This window comes from Aulostomus chinensis, chromosome 19 (genome assembly GCF_037954235.1).
Source record: "Aulostomus chinensis isolate RoL2024-O1b breed Wild chromosome 19, RoL_Achi_v1.0, whole genome shotgun sequence".
Classification (NCBI taxonomy): Eukaryota; Metazoa; Chordata; class Actinopteri; order Syngnathiformes; family Aulostomidae; genus Aulostomus; species Aulostomus chinensis.
The window spans coordinates 14,532,026-14,544,106 of NC_141338.1; the positions used below are offsets into that span (position 1 = coordinate 14,532,026).

At 40.7% G+C, this 12,081-nt stretch overlaps 1 protein-coding gene across 15 annotated transcripts in view; it reads right to left on the minus strand.

The window, feature by feature from the left end:
* LOC147244178 (RIMS-binding protein 2-like) overlaps nt 1–12,081 on the minus strand; it is a 70,243-nt gene that overhangs the window by 48,862 nt on the left and 9,300 nt on the right. For 11 of the 15 annotated variants that reach the window (XM_086188555.1, XM_086188566.1, XM_086188557.1 and 8 more), the window contains one exon: nt 10,015–10,158. The exons of 2 other annotated variants lie outside the window; for them this stretch is intronic. In XM_086188555.1, the coding sequence (XP_086044681.1) occupies nt 10,015–10,158 (144 nt within the window). Of the gene's footprint in view, nt 1–3,067; nt 3,185–10,014; nt 10,159–12,081 lie in introns of those variants that run through there. 2 more of the 15 variants (XM_086188564.1, XM_086188565.1) reach the window with 2 other exon arrangements.

Consider the following 12,081-nt stretch of genomic DNA (forward strand, 5'->3'; position numbering starts at 1 on the left):
AGCTCAGATGTGGAAAATCTTAAATTCACATCACATCACCATGATCATCTTATGGTCATCATATTCCCAAACTCTGTCTTTCTCCCCAGGACATACGGCAAAAATGGCCTAAACTGACTGGTACTTAAGAATTACAACTGAAGAAAAAGAAGGAAAATCCCCAAGATTTGTCATTTTTTTCCTGCTGATTTTCTTCAACTGTTGCAGCCATGTGCAATGCTGCCTGTACCACAACCTTCTGGCAGGCCTGTGTACAAGAACCTATTACATTTGTTCCAAAGGAGAAGATGCAGACACAGCTAGTACACATTTCCTATTTGCAACATACCCACAGTTTGCTTAACATTTGCTGGTATTATAGTATTTTTTTTCTCTTAGGTCACCTTGTGAAAGTATCAGAAGAGATAAATATCTGTATTTTAGATAGTTTTAATATTCTGTGACAACATCGTGGCCCCGCCCCCTCAAACCATAGGCACTAGATAAAGGGGTCTATAGTATAGGGCAGCCACACAGACACAGTCTGCTGTGGAACAGCATGAGCCTCCCACTCACTACATCCCCCTGGTCAAGCTCCTCATCATTAGGTGAAAAGGTACAGCAGACAATAACACAAGCACGTGGCTGTCCATGATGCTCCCCGGGGGGGTACAGGGGCAGAGCAATGAGTAGGAGAGTTTGGAAATAAGGTTAAAAAAATGGTGATGTAAAACTTTGCAGAAAGTTTAAAAAAATCCTTTTAAAGTAGCTTTTCTGAATGAGAGAACACCATATTTGTCCACTTATCACAAAGCAACAACAGAAATGATTCAGAAACTAGAAAAGCCCACCGATGGGGGTCAGGCAGGTATCAACACAGCCCCGCCCTTTTCATAGACGAGCCGCCAGTTCTGAGTCTTCTCAGTCTAATGAGACAACTGGATTTTTTTTTTTTTATATATATTTTTAATTTAACTTTTATTTATAAAGAAATCACGGGGTCTCATTCTCAAGAGAGGCCTGCTAGTATGGATTGTGCCCAATTCCTTTGCCCCAGAGTCACTGAGGTAAATATTGGCCCATTTTTCACCACATATCTTCCAAACATTCTGACTGTAAAATTGCATTTTACAGACGGGAAGAAAATTAACTCTGGTTCAAACCTGTTTCTGCCTCAGTAGCACGTCACTTCTCTCTATTGGTTCTGAACTGTCGGTCTGGTTACGTCCATTTATTTTCCAACTGGAAAAAAATTAAGGAATTTATATGTGAAACCAGGAAAAGTAAAACAGAGATAATTAATATAAGTATAATGGTAGTATAGATAGATAGTATAATAAGTGAGGGAAAGTAAAATATTTATGTAAAAGGAAGAAATAAAAAATGATCTCAACAAACCAGTCCCCTCAAATTGGGTGGTGTACACATATTCCGTAAAAAACCCTGTGTAAAAAAACCCAACAGTTTTTTAGCTTTGTACCTTTCTTGATTCATTGTGTTAATTGTTTCTTTCAGTGTATACCCTGGGTTTATTTGCCATTGTTGTTATTATTTCAAGAACTTTTTATTATGTTGTTCCTCTGCATTTGCTTTTTGAGTTCTTATTGTCATTTTTGTTTTCTTAATTTGGGAGGAAGACGATGTAACCATGTGGTTTCATGACATGACCAGGCTGCATTGTGTTTGTTCCATGTTGGAATTAAAGTTGATGACATTTGAAGACATGTCAAGGCCTAAAATGTTTAACAGAGAAGCCCTGCCACCCACAAACTTTTACTTGCTTTCACAGCACCGAAACTTTAAAAAACAACAAAAACAAATACATTCACTGATACAAAATTCTCAGCTCTCCTGAGGTTTTACAGGCTTTTGGTTCAAAATACCTGGTGTACAACTATGAAAAACATCTGCCTGACAAGAGGCCAAATTTTAATTTAAAATAAGGCAAAAGCAGTAAAGAACATGGCTTCAGCAATGGAGGATGGCTTCTTACTGATCAAGTAATGTTGGGTTTAGCTTGTGCAAACAAGGGAAATTGTGTTGTAGATGTTTGAGGTGAATATTTACTTTCTGATATTACGTAGGAATATAATAGCTTTCAGCATAACACAAACAATTCACAGCAAGTCGACAACAGCAAATCCTAAAGATAGGGCCTATTACCAGTGATGTACGACACTGCATCAGCTTTACTACAAGCGTGCCTAATAAAGTGGCCACTGTGAGTGTGAACATAATGCCCAATGCTATACACAGATACACATTTTCGAGAGATTTTCCCACATGATGGAAAACACACGATGAAGAGCCTGTCAGGCACCAGTGGGTTAATATTCATCAACACCTGGCAACCCCTCAGCAGGCAGGAACCAGGAAAAGCTCAAGTTACCAGAGCCACATAATGTCAAAGCACACACTAAATCAATTTGTTTGACAAAGCACCACATGTTTGTCTTTCCCCCGGTGTGTCTAAGCCCTCATGTGAACATGTGTCCATATGCTATTTTACAAATGATCTCTGCACGCATAAATGAAAATGACCATCATTTGGTCAAAAGGCAGAAGCGTCCTACTACTCTCTCATGCACATACTAACCTTTCCTTGCCACATTAAACCTCCCCACACCGTAACCCCACCCCCAGCCCTTCTCTCTCTCTCTCTCACACTCTCACACACTCTCACTCACACACACACACACACACACACACACACACACACACACACACACACACACACACATACACACACATCCCCAAACAGGTGGCTCTGCTTCAGTCAAGAAACACAGAAGCCACAACACACACACACACACACACACACACACACACACACACACACACACACACACACACACACACACAATGTTAAATCCTCTGAATTTCTGTCTTTCTGTGGCTGTCTGTCTCTTCTCCTCCAGCAGCTGCACAGGCAGGTTTTCCCCAGCTGCATGGCTAGGCTAACCCCGGTGCACTATATATAGGACTCCACAGAGCTCCATCAAACACACACTTGAAGCAATGATGCAGAAACAGAGAAACACAGCAAGAAAAGAAGACATAGAATGAGGAGAAAAGGATGGATATTTACCGTGTGTGTTGGCTAACACGGGCGCATCTTGACTGAGGTGCTGCCGCTCACTGCTTCTTCCTCCTTCCTCTGTTCTCCTCCCTTCTTCCCTCCTCTCTGGGTGGGGAATTGTCAAACGGCTGCAGCAGCAGCATCAGTACCAGCGCCGGGGCCTGTGTGTATCTCTCTCTCTCTCTCCTTCTTTCCCTCTTTCCTCCGCCCCCTCCACACACTCTCCCTTTCCTCGCACTCTCTCCCCACCCCCGAAGACCCTCCTCCTTAACACCCTTCCTCCATCATTTTCTCCTTTACTCTTCCGCTTTCTCTCTCTCTCTCTTTTCCTCTGCTCAATGTCTCCCTCTCTCCCCCTCACGCCTGTGCAGCGAGCTGCGGAAATTCACTCTGTTGAATTAATCAGCCAGCTCCACTGCTACAACCATCAGCTACATCAGTAAACTGCTGTTCAGACGTGAGGTGTTAGTGGCTATATATATAACAGACATCTAGGAGTCAGAGATACAAATAAGAATGGTTTATTGGAGGACTGGACCTTCCCGCAGCTGCTGGAGGGACCGGCACTGCTCCTTAATTCAAGTCCCCAACCATGACACTAATTGAACACAGTCTTGATTGATGCCACGTTTGCTTTATTACTTACATAAACACAGCTGATGTTTGTGGTTTTAATTAGGAGGATATAGCTTCAGCTGGTAGGTTTTCATATCAGTCACTGTGCAACGGCCGGGCGTCAGATTGGAGAATGGGGGAAAATATAGGGAGAACAGGTCCGATTCATGAAGTGTTGTTACACACAAAGCTTCCTTATATGCTAAAGTATGGAAGTTTTAAGATTCCAAAAGCTATCAGTTCTCTCCCTGTCTGTAAGGCTAAATTGAGGGTTAAAAAAAAGTGGGAGAACTAATTTGTGCATGAGAGCATTTCTTAAATGAGGCCCAGTATTTGTGTATTACTCGTTGCTTTTACATTGTCACACAAGTGTGATCCAATGAGGTCTTTAGAGAGATTCTTTGCTTTACCTTAGAGCTAATTATATTCAGGTATTATATCAACCCTAATAAAACATCTGTTTTAAAGAGATTCAATAAAAAAGTGAACATTAAATCCTCACAGGGGCATATATATCGCAGGGTTCTTTCCTGTACTTAGTGGTAGTTGCATTTATATTTCTATTAGTTACACTGAGGAGTAAAATAAAGTGAGACGTGTGCCTGACCTTTCACTATTGCTGTCATGATTGTCAATACACGTCTTCCTGTTCCAGCAGCCCATCACGCCTGCTTGCTCCATTTGTATGCATATATCATGACAACTACTACTGTCCCTGTCTGCCTGGTGTCTGATGAATGGTACGAGGAAAAGTCTGGAGATCAGTTAAATCATTAAGTAAGGTTTCTTGACTGGAATCTGTGATAGGCTGAACTGGGAACTCTGGCCTGGAGGTGGCACTAGAGGCATGAGGATCCATCATCTGAGAACCTTCAATTTTAACTCTAGAGACCACAGATATCTATGCAGTTGTCAGTAGGTCATTTTCCTGACAATACATCTGTATATGCAAAATTAATAATACTGTTATAAGCTCTTTGTAATTTCCATCTTCATTGCCTTATTGCAGTTTCCTAGATTTAGTCTTTAATTATTTTTTTTTGCCATTTTATTATCTTATCGAATTATCTTTACTTTCTTCTGATCTGACTTTTGATTTTAAAAAGAAAGAAGCAGCCATTTTGGCACGTCATTGCAGAGTAAACACAGGCGATATTGATAAAAATAATGATTCCTGCTGTGTTTAGAACATCCCAGCTACTCCTGCGAGCCGGTATGGACACCTAAATGGAACAGGGCCATTAACTTATGTTATTAATTACCTGTCTTTACCCTGCAATGACATGCCAGAGTTGTTCCAGTGAAGAGGGCGTGTTATACTACTGACAGTGATACATCAAGTGAATCCCTCCATGTGGCTAAATATTTCTGTTTCTTACTGTTCCAATGTTAATCCTCACAGTTTTACAGCTTGTAGCCATTTACTACAACACAGAGCACACTTGCAATCACACTGCCTACGCCGCCTTGTCACAATGACTAATTATATCATATTGACATCGGCTTATGTGTGGGGGGCTCGTGCGTGTGGAGACATTTGTTAGTATGAGTGTGGGTATGCAACTGCTGGGTGCTGAAGGATTTAATCTAGTTAAGGAAACGTGTGTTTAATCCAGGAGGGCCCTATTTTTTTTTTATTTTTTTGAATAGTCATATTTTTAGCACATTTCCTTCTGAAGCAAAAACATTTATTTTTTTCCCTCATTTTTGAGGAATGCAAATTCAAACCAAATGGACTATGATATATAGCTGATGCTTGGGCCGGAGTGTCTTCTAAGATTGCAGTTTTGTGCATTTGCCATCTCCCAGCATCCGTTGCCAGTGTCTGCTTGGTGCAGTTAGCGGGCAGCTAGCTCCAAGATTGGGAACACTGCAGTTGAGCCATGTTTCAGTCAGATGAAACTCATCTCTTAATTCATCTGTCTCTTTGGAAAGAGAGTGTATGTTTGTGAGAGGGACGGAAAGGAACAGTAGTTTATACTTTTAGCTTAGCCTGTAGCCCCACTCACCTCCCCAGCTTCTGCTCTACAGCCATGCATAGAAGAGGGCCATTATCTTTGGCACCCTATAGGGCATTATTTTTGCTGCTTTTATCCACAATCAATTTCCATCCACTTTCATCTGCAAACAGATTCTTCCAGTCTCCAATCAAAGCATGTGGCCATGAGGATTTGAATGGAACTCAGCTAGCTAACTGAAAGCCTCCCCTACCAGTTCATGAGGAAGTTAGCGTTTATTTTTTTCTTATGGAGGTGGATATGATATCTCTCTGACAGTATGTTGCCCTCAATAGTTTTGGAGTGTAGGCTATGAGATGCAAGCTTTATAGAAATTCTCCATGTTGACATCTTTAAATACAAATGCATCCTGAGCATTGGCTTGTTCAAATTCATCAGGGCAAAAGTCAGTGTGCATGTAATTGTATGGAAATAGTCTCCTTCCAACACAGATGAAGTCTTTTTTTTTAAAATAACAGCTTCTGAGCAAGGCTGTGGCTTTATTTGTTTCCTGGGTAATAACTTGACTAAACTTAAATTACGCTGGTATTGAAGTATGATCATTCCCTACCAGGAACAGAGTATAACTCATTTGAGAATTTCTATCTGGAATGAACATCCAGAAAATGTCGGAAATTTGATTTCCGGATGGCATGGCCCTCTCTGATATACATCAGATCTGCTTAGGTTATTGCAGGCATGAAGCTCCACAGGCAGACCAGACCGCGGCCTCAGTCGACCCCTCTCTGTCTGGGTGTGGGAGCGGAGGAGGTTGGGACAGGAAGTACGAGGGGGGGGGGGGAGAAAAATGGAGATGGAGGGGAGAACAAATAGACAGTGACGAGAGGTAAAGGGCTTGGAATAATATATGGGAGACTGAGTGAAGAGACATGAAGGGTGAAAAGGAAACTGAGAGAAATATTTTGAAAAAGAATGAGAGAGGTTTACTGATAGGGCGACGAGTGACACCATGCATTTACAGGGCATTTGTTTCACAGCTTTGTTCACATTATATATAGCAAGAGGTTCAATATGGCTTTTTTGAGCTTAACAATAAAAAAGACATTCATAACATTTCTTCTAAAGATTATTGTTCTTTCCTTTAGCATTCTACAGCTTGGCAGGACTGAGGGGAGAATAATCGAGTTAAATAGAAACAACTTGAAACAACTGCCTGCAATAAATTAAGGAAAGAAAAGAATCCTCAGCCTAAAACGCAGCCTGTCTAACATGATTTGTTAACACAGCCTCGTGAGTCAAAACAATGTGAATTTTCTGAATATCCTGTGGGTGGTAGTATTGTTGCAGCTAAATCGTGTTACATTACAGTGAACTGTTATTAACCCTGTTTTGTCTGAGCATCTGTGATTAGAGGGAGTTAAAACAGAGATTACTGGGTCAACGGAGAGAGACAACACAGCTATTAGTGATTATTGATCAGACGTTATTCTTTCTTCGCACTGGGAACAGCCTACATCATCATGAGGACTATCATCTCAGTAGGCCAGCTGCTAGCAGTACACAATCGTTGCCATAGGGATGGTATCCAGGGAGACAGCTGTGGCCTTTTAGCAGCAGCTACACAGTACACAGAAGGTCATCTCTCACCTAGGGTACCTTTCCCCAACTGTCCATCACTGATTGTTCCTAAGCAACCAGTCAGAGGCTTTTTTTTTTTTCTTTCTAGAAAGCAGTCAGCTTTCTCAGTATTGTTTTTTTACCGTTTAGATAACAAAATAATTCAGGAAATCAAAGAACAAGCAAAGACACAGGAATCAAAATGCAGTGATTCTGGAAATGAATTAGCAATCATTCTTTATCCTTAAAATGAAGACAAAAGATACCAAACAGCAACAAGAAAGCTCACTGAAACTGCACCATGGAGGCATGTCGTGTGGAAATAAAAGTTTCATATGAGTAAGTCTTAAACAAGGTTTATGAGAGGGGGTTGGGAAAAGGGGTCTATATTTTGTTTCGTAGATGATAAACTGGCTCCCTGGACCCTCTTTCACATACGACACAATAACTCTCATCTTTTCGTACTTTCTTTTACAACAGAAAGGCTCCTCTCAGGAACACAACTTCTTCAACAGCAAAAGCCGTCTCTTTGTTGTTTTTAAAATACAATTTTTTTTACATAAATGAGGAATATATATTTACCTTTGATTATAATAACGCGTCTGTTCCTCAGGACTACTAAATAACAATCTTATTTTTCCTTTCAAAGGAAAAGCTAGTAGTCCTATACGGGTGGAAGGGTATATTGATTTCTTTAATTGACAGCATAATATAAAAATGAAAAGCAGCGATAACTTAAAGGAACTAACTGGACTTCATTTTTTAGGCCAAAACAAATTTATAAATTTTCAAGGAAATCACCAGCCGCTGTGCCAAATAATTATCTTTACTTGAGCAATAAATCTTTAATATTTGTAAAACCCTCCAATTTTGAGTTTACAAATCCAAATAGCAAACTCTTTGCCAATCAATTAACTTATTTGGAATTCTACTCTCAAGTCCTTCTAATTATAAAAGATAAATTATCTAAACCAAAGATAATTAGTTGGCACAACTTTGTTTGGCACAACTTTGAGTTGGCCTGTCTGCAGGGAGTTTTGGGAGCAGTGATGACATTTGATGCCCGATGTCTTGACCAACAAACTCAGGAGACTTTACAGGAAAAGCTTGTTGCTTGCGAGATTTGATTTGCTTTGTAAAAAAAAATAAATAAAAATCAAGTCTCCGCTTTGTGAGACCCTTCGGTTTTAGATTAATATCTCGAAGGAAAACAGGAAACATGGTGGGGTGGAACACTGTAGAATGGAGTTTAAATTGATAACGTGTTATCAGTGAACTAAATGTTGTGTTTATGACCACCTGATGGGCATGAGTCCAATATTAAAAGTCAAATGAAAATGTTGAATGGTGTATGAGGCTCTGCTGGGAGTGATGTGAGTCACCTAATCCGTATTTTGCTACCATGAGAGACTGCTTTCAAATGGAGTCATGCTATCCATTAGAAAGAAAGAAAAAAACAACTAAATCTGGTCAATTTAAAAGAATATGTGATGTGAAAGTTTCTCTAGCACCATCCAGTGGTGATACCGTGTATGGCACAATGGAGGACAGTTAATCCAAGCCATGATGTCCCTTTCACTCACAAAAATGTACACTTACATCAAAAAGCCAGGAAAGATGCCATTCTGCAATACCGTGAGTTAATTCAAATATATGTTGCTGAACCATGGTTCCAAATGTCGATCAATTAGGAATTTGAAACGTTGTGTGATCTTTTTAAATAAATGAAATGTCTTCAGCTTGCTGCGGCAGTTCTTTCCTAAAGAGTCAAACTCTTGCTTTGACCCAGCACCCAGTGCTGATGTGCCCATGTGTGTATATTCCTTTACCACAAGTTAATTTTGGATTAGACCTCTACAGTACATCTCACACTACTGATATGTGATCAAATAACTAACATAAATAGAGGGGATAATAGAGCCTTATCAAGGAGGTAATAAACATTGCTGGTAATGTTACAGTTATCCATGACTTGCTGACTGACGAATTAGCCATGTGGTCTGTGCAAGCATGACTCGATCCATACACTCCTTCACCACGTCGATGAGTAGGTGACAGCGCTCTCAATCACAGCCCAAATGAGACACCATCCATAAACTGTTAAATGCAGACTGATGCAAGCCCCACTCCACTATACTGAACCTAATTTCAAGCCACGGAGGCTTGTAACAGAAGCAGCCATTATGCTCTGTCAGTTCCCCTCTGCCAGTCTGTCCACACTCCTGCAAATGGGCGTGTTGCCAAGACAACGGTTCACACGCCTTGCCATCTGAGACCACCTGGGAGAGGCCTCCAAAGGACAAGTTCACTAAATTCACAAATGCATGCATGAGCATATAGCACAAACAGTGATACACACACCCAGACTCCTATACACGAGGTAAAGCACATGCCCTGTCTTGTCTGTTTTATGCTACATTATACATGTTTACAGCTGCATAAATAAGACAAAGCAGAGAGAGGGAGTATCTGTGCATTTGACCATGCTAGTCGCACAACCATGTCCTTGAAGAAGAAAAGCTGGTGCAGTGACTACAGCGTGCCATGCAATCACTGACTCTATAGGCATGCAACAACAATTGCCATTACAATTTTAATATCAGAAGAAAAAGCTACACTTATGAGCACATTGCCTGTGCACTGACATTATATTCTGCTATTTGCATCTCGGAGAGTGTGAGGAAGACAGTGAGGTCTTCACGTAGTGTGTGTGTGCGCGTGTGTGTGTGTGACAAAGAAACAAAATGTAGTGTGCTTAGGGTTTACCAGTTTCCTATACTGCTGTTTCTCTTGGCGTAGTGTCGCTACTTCAAGCCTCAGAGCTCGGTTTCTCTCCTCTAGAAGTTGAAATCGGTTGGCACTGTGAGCAGAGTGGCCTGGACCTTGTTGAGATGAAACCTCATACCTTGACTGAAAGACAAAACGTGTAAATATAATACAGAATTACCCGTATGAGAGATTTTGTTTGTTGTCATTAGCTCTATACCATGTAGAATATAACCACTGTAGGTATATTTATATATCCATGCTAACAGGCAAATCTCCTATGAAGTTGATAAAAAAAAATGACAACAGAAGCACTGATGAGCTGTTGCTCATCCATGGTCCATGTTACCCAAGGAATACTACACAACCATGCTGGCGGCTCTGAGAGACTAAAACAATTTCTTTCACCAAAAAGGAGGAAGTAACTTTCCATGATGGTGACTTTCCCCTTGCACATGCAGTTTTGTGTTAAACTCAAATCGTGGAATATCAGGGTTGTTAGCTTCAGATTCACACATTGATTAGTGATGCACACCAATGCCTTGTGTATCGGTCTCGGCCTGATGGCAGATAATATCTGCCTCGCCCATCAAGATTAGTTCCTTCATTTTTGCACGTTTTTGTTGATGATGAAGCAACAAGAAGCCGTGGGCTTTTCCAAAGGCCTTTGAAATAAAGAAAACTGTTACTCCTTCATATCCAGCTTGTTTATGTGCATTTTTGAGTAAATAAAATGTTACTGGAAACTGGTATTTACACACATCAGTATGTATCTGTAGGCTATAGGCTTCAGTAGTTGTATGATACACCATATTGGATACAGACATTATGATCCAATATTATGCAACCTAAACGCTAATCATGGAACCTATCAGCTACATGAACAGTCTGATGTATTTACCATCTCAGTCTGTGTCTGTAAAATTGGTTGTCCATCTGACAGGCTGAACAACAGACCGACTGACCTGTCCATATTAAAATAATAAATATGGCGGAACAAACCCTCGGTTCGTATTATTTATGAGAGACAGACTTAGGGCTACTGTGCTTACAGCGATGTACTCAGGCATTAGCTCCGTCCCACGAGGTCAGTCAAAGGAGAAGGATTAACAAGCCTGAAAATGAAGCCGCGACTGCAACAGGTTTTGAGCTTCAGCAGGATTTGTCAAACTGTGTGTGTGTGTGTGTGTGTGTGTGTGTGTGTTTTTTTTTTTTCTTGATGGGGCAAAATAGCCTTTGAAACACAATTTTCAGTTCTGAAGCCTCTGACGCCTGAATTCTCCATGGAAATGTACAGAATATCTGTATTAGGCAGCCTGAACGCTTCTGCTGAGTTCTTATTTCTTAGTTAGCTAATGCCAGACATCAGTTTGCACAATTTAATGCCACATTTCTGACTTTGCAGTTGACCTGTTTCTGAAAAGAGCTGCTTTGCTGCCAATCTACTTTTCCCATTTTCCAGTTGCTTTAAGGCCACCAGAGAGGATGCAGATAGTGGAGGAGCTGAGTGGCAGTGCGGCTGAGCTAAGGGGAAGCTGATTTAGGAGGAATACACAATATCTCCACCTTCTTGAATTAGACGCCTTCCAAATGGGCATACATGAAGATACACATTACATTGTTTTCTGTCAGACAACATAGGTGAAATATGGATTTGATGCTCCACTCTTTCTGCCACAACATGAAATCTCAAATGCAGTGTAGTTTTCTCATTTGCCGGCTGAAAACAAAGCCCACGAAGCCAGGTCAGCCACTCCGACATCACCGCAATCATAAAGCATCATCGCCGCACTCAAAAGAAAACCGCTCTCTTTTCACCCCTCTATCTCTGCTCTCACTCAAAATTACCCTTTTCCATTTGGAGCAAAATTAAGGAAGAAATTAAAATGTCCCTCTGAGCAATTTTTTTCTCTAGTAACCCCTGAGAGCAACAGATGGTTCTAACATCAGTTTGTATGATTCTAATTAACATGTTAGCAGACCATTTGATATCTTGTCGGCCACACAAAAGATTTCTCATATAAACAACAACCAGATGTCCTGACTGCAACTCAGACTACCATTTTT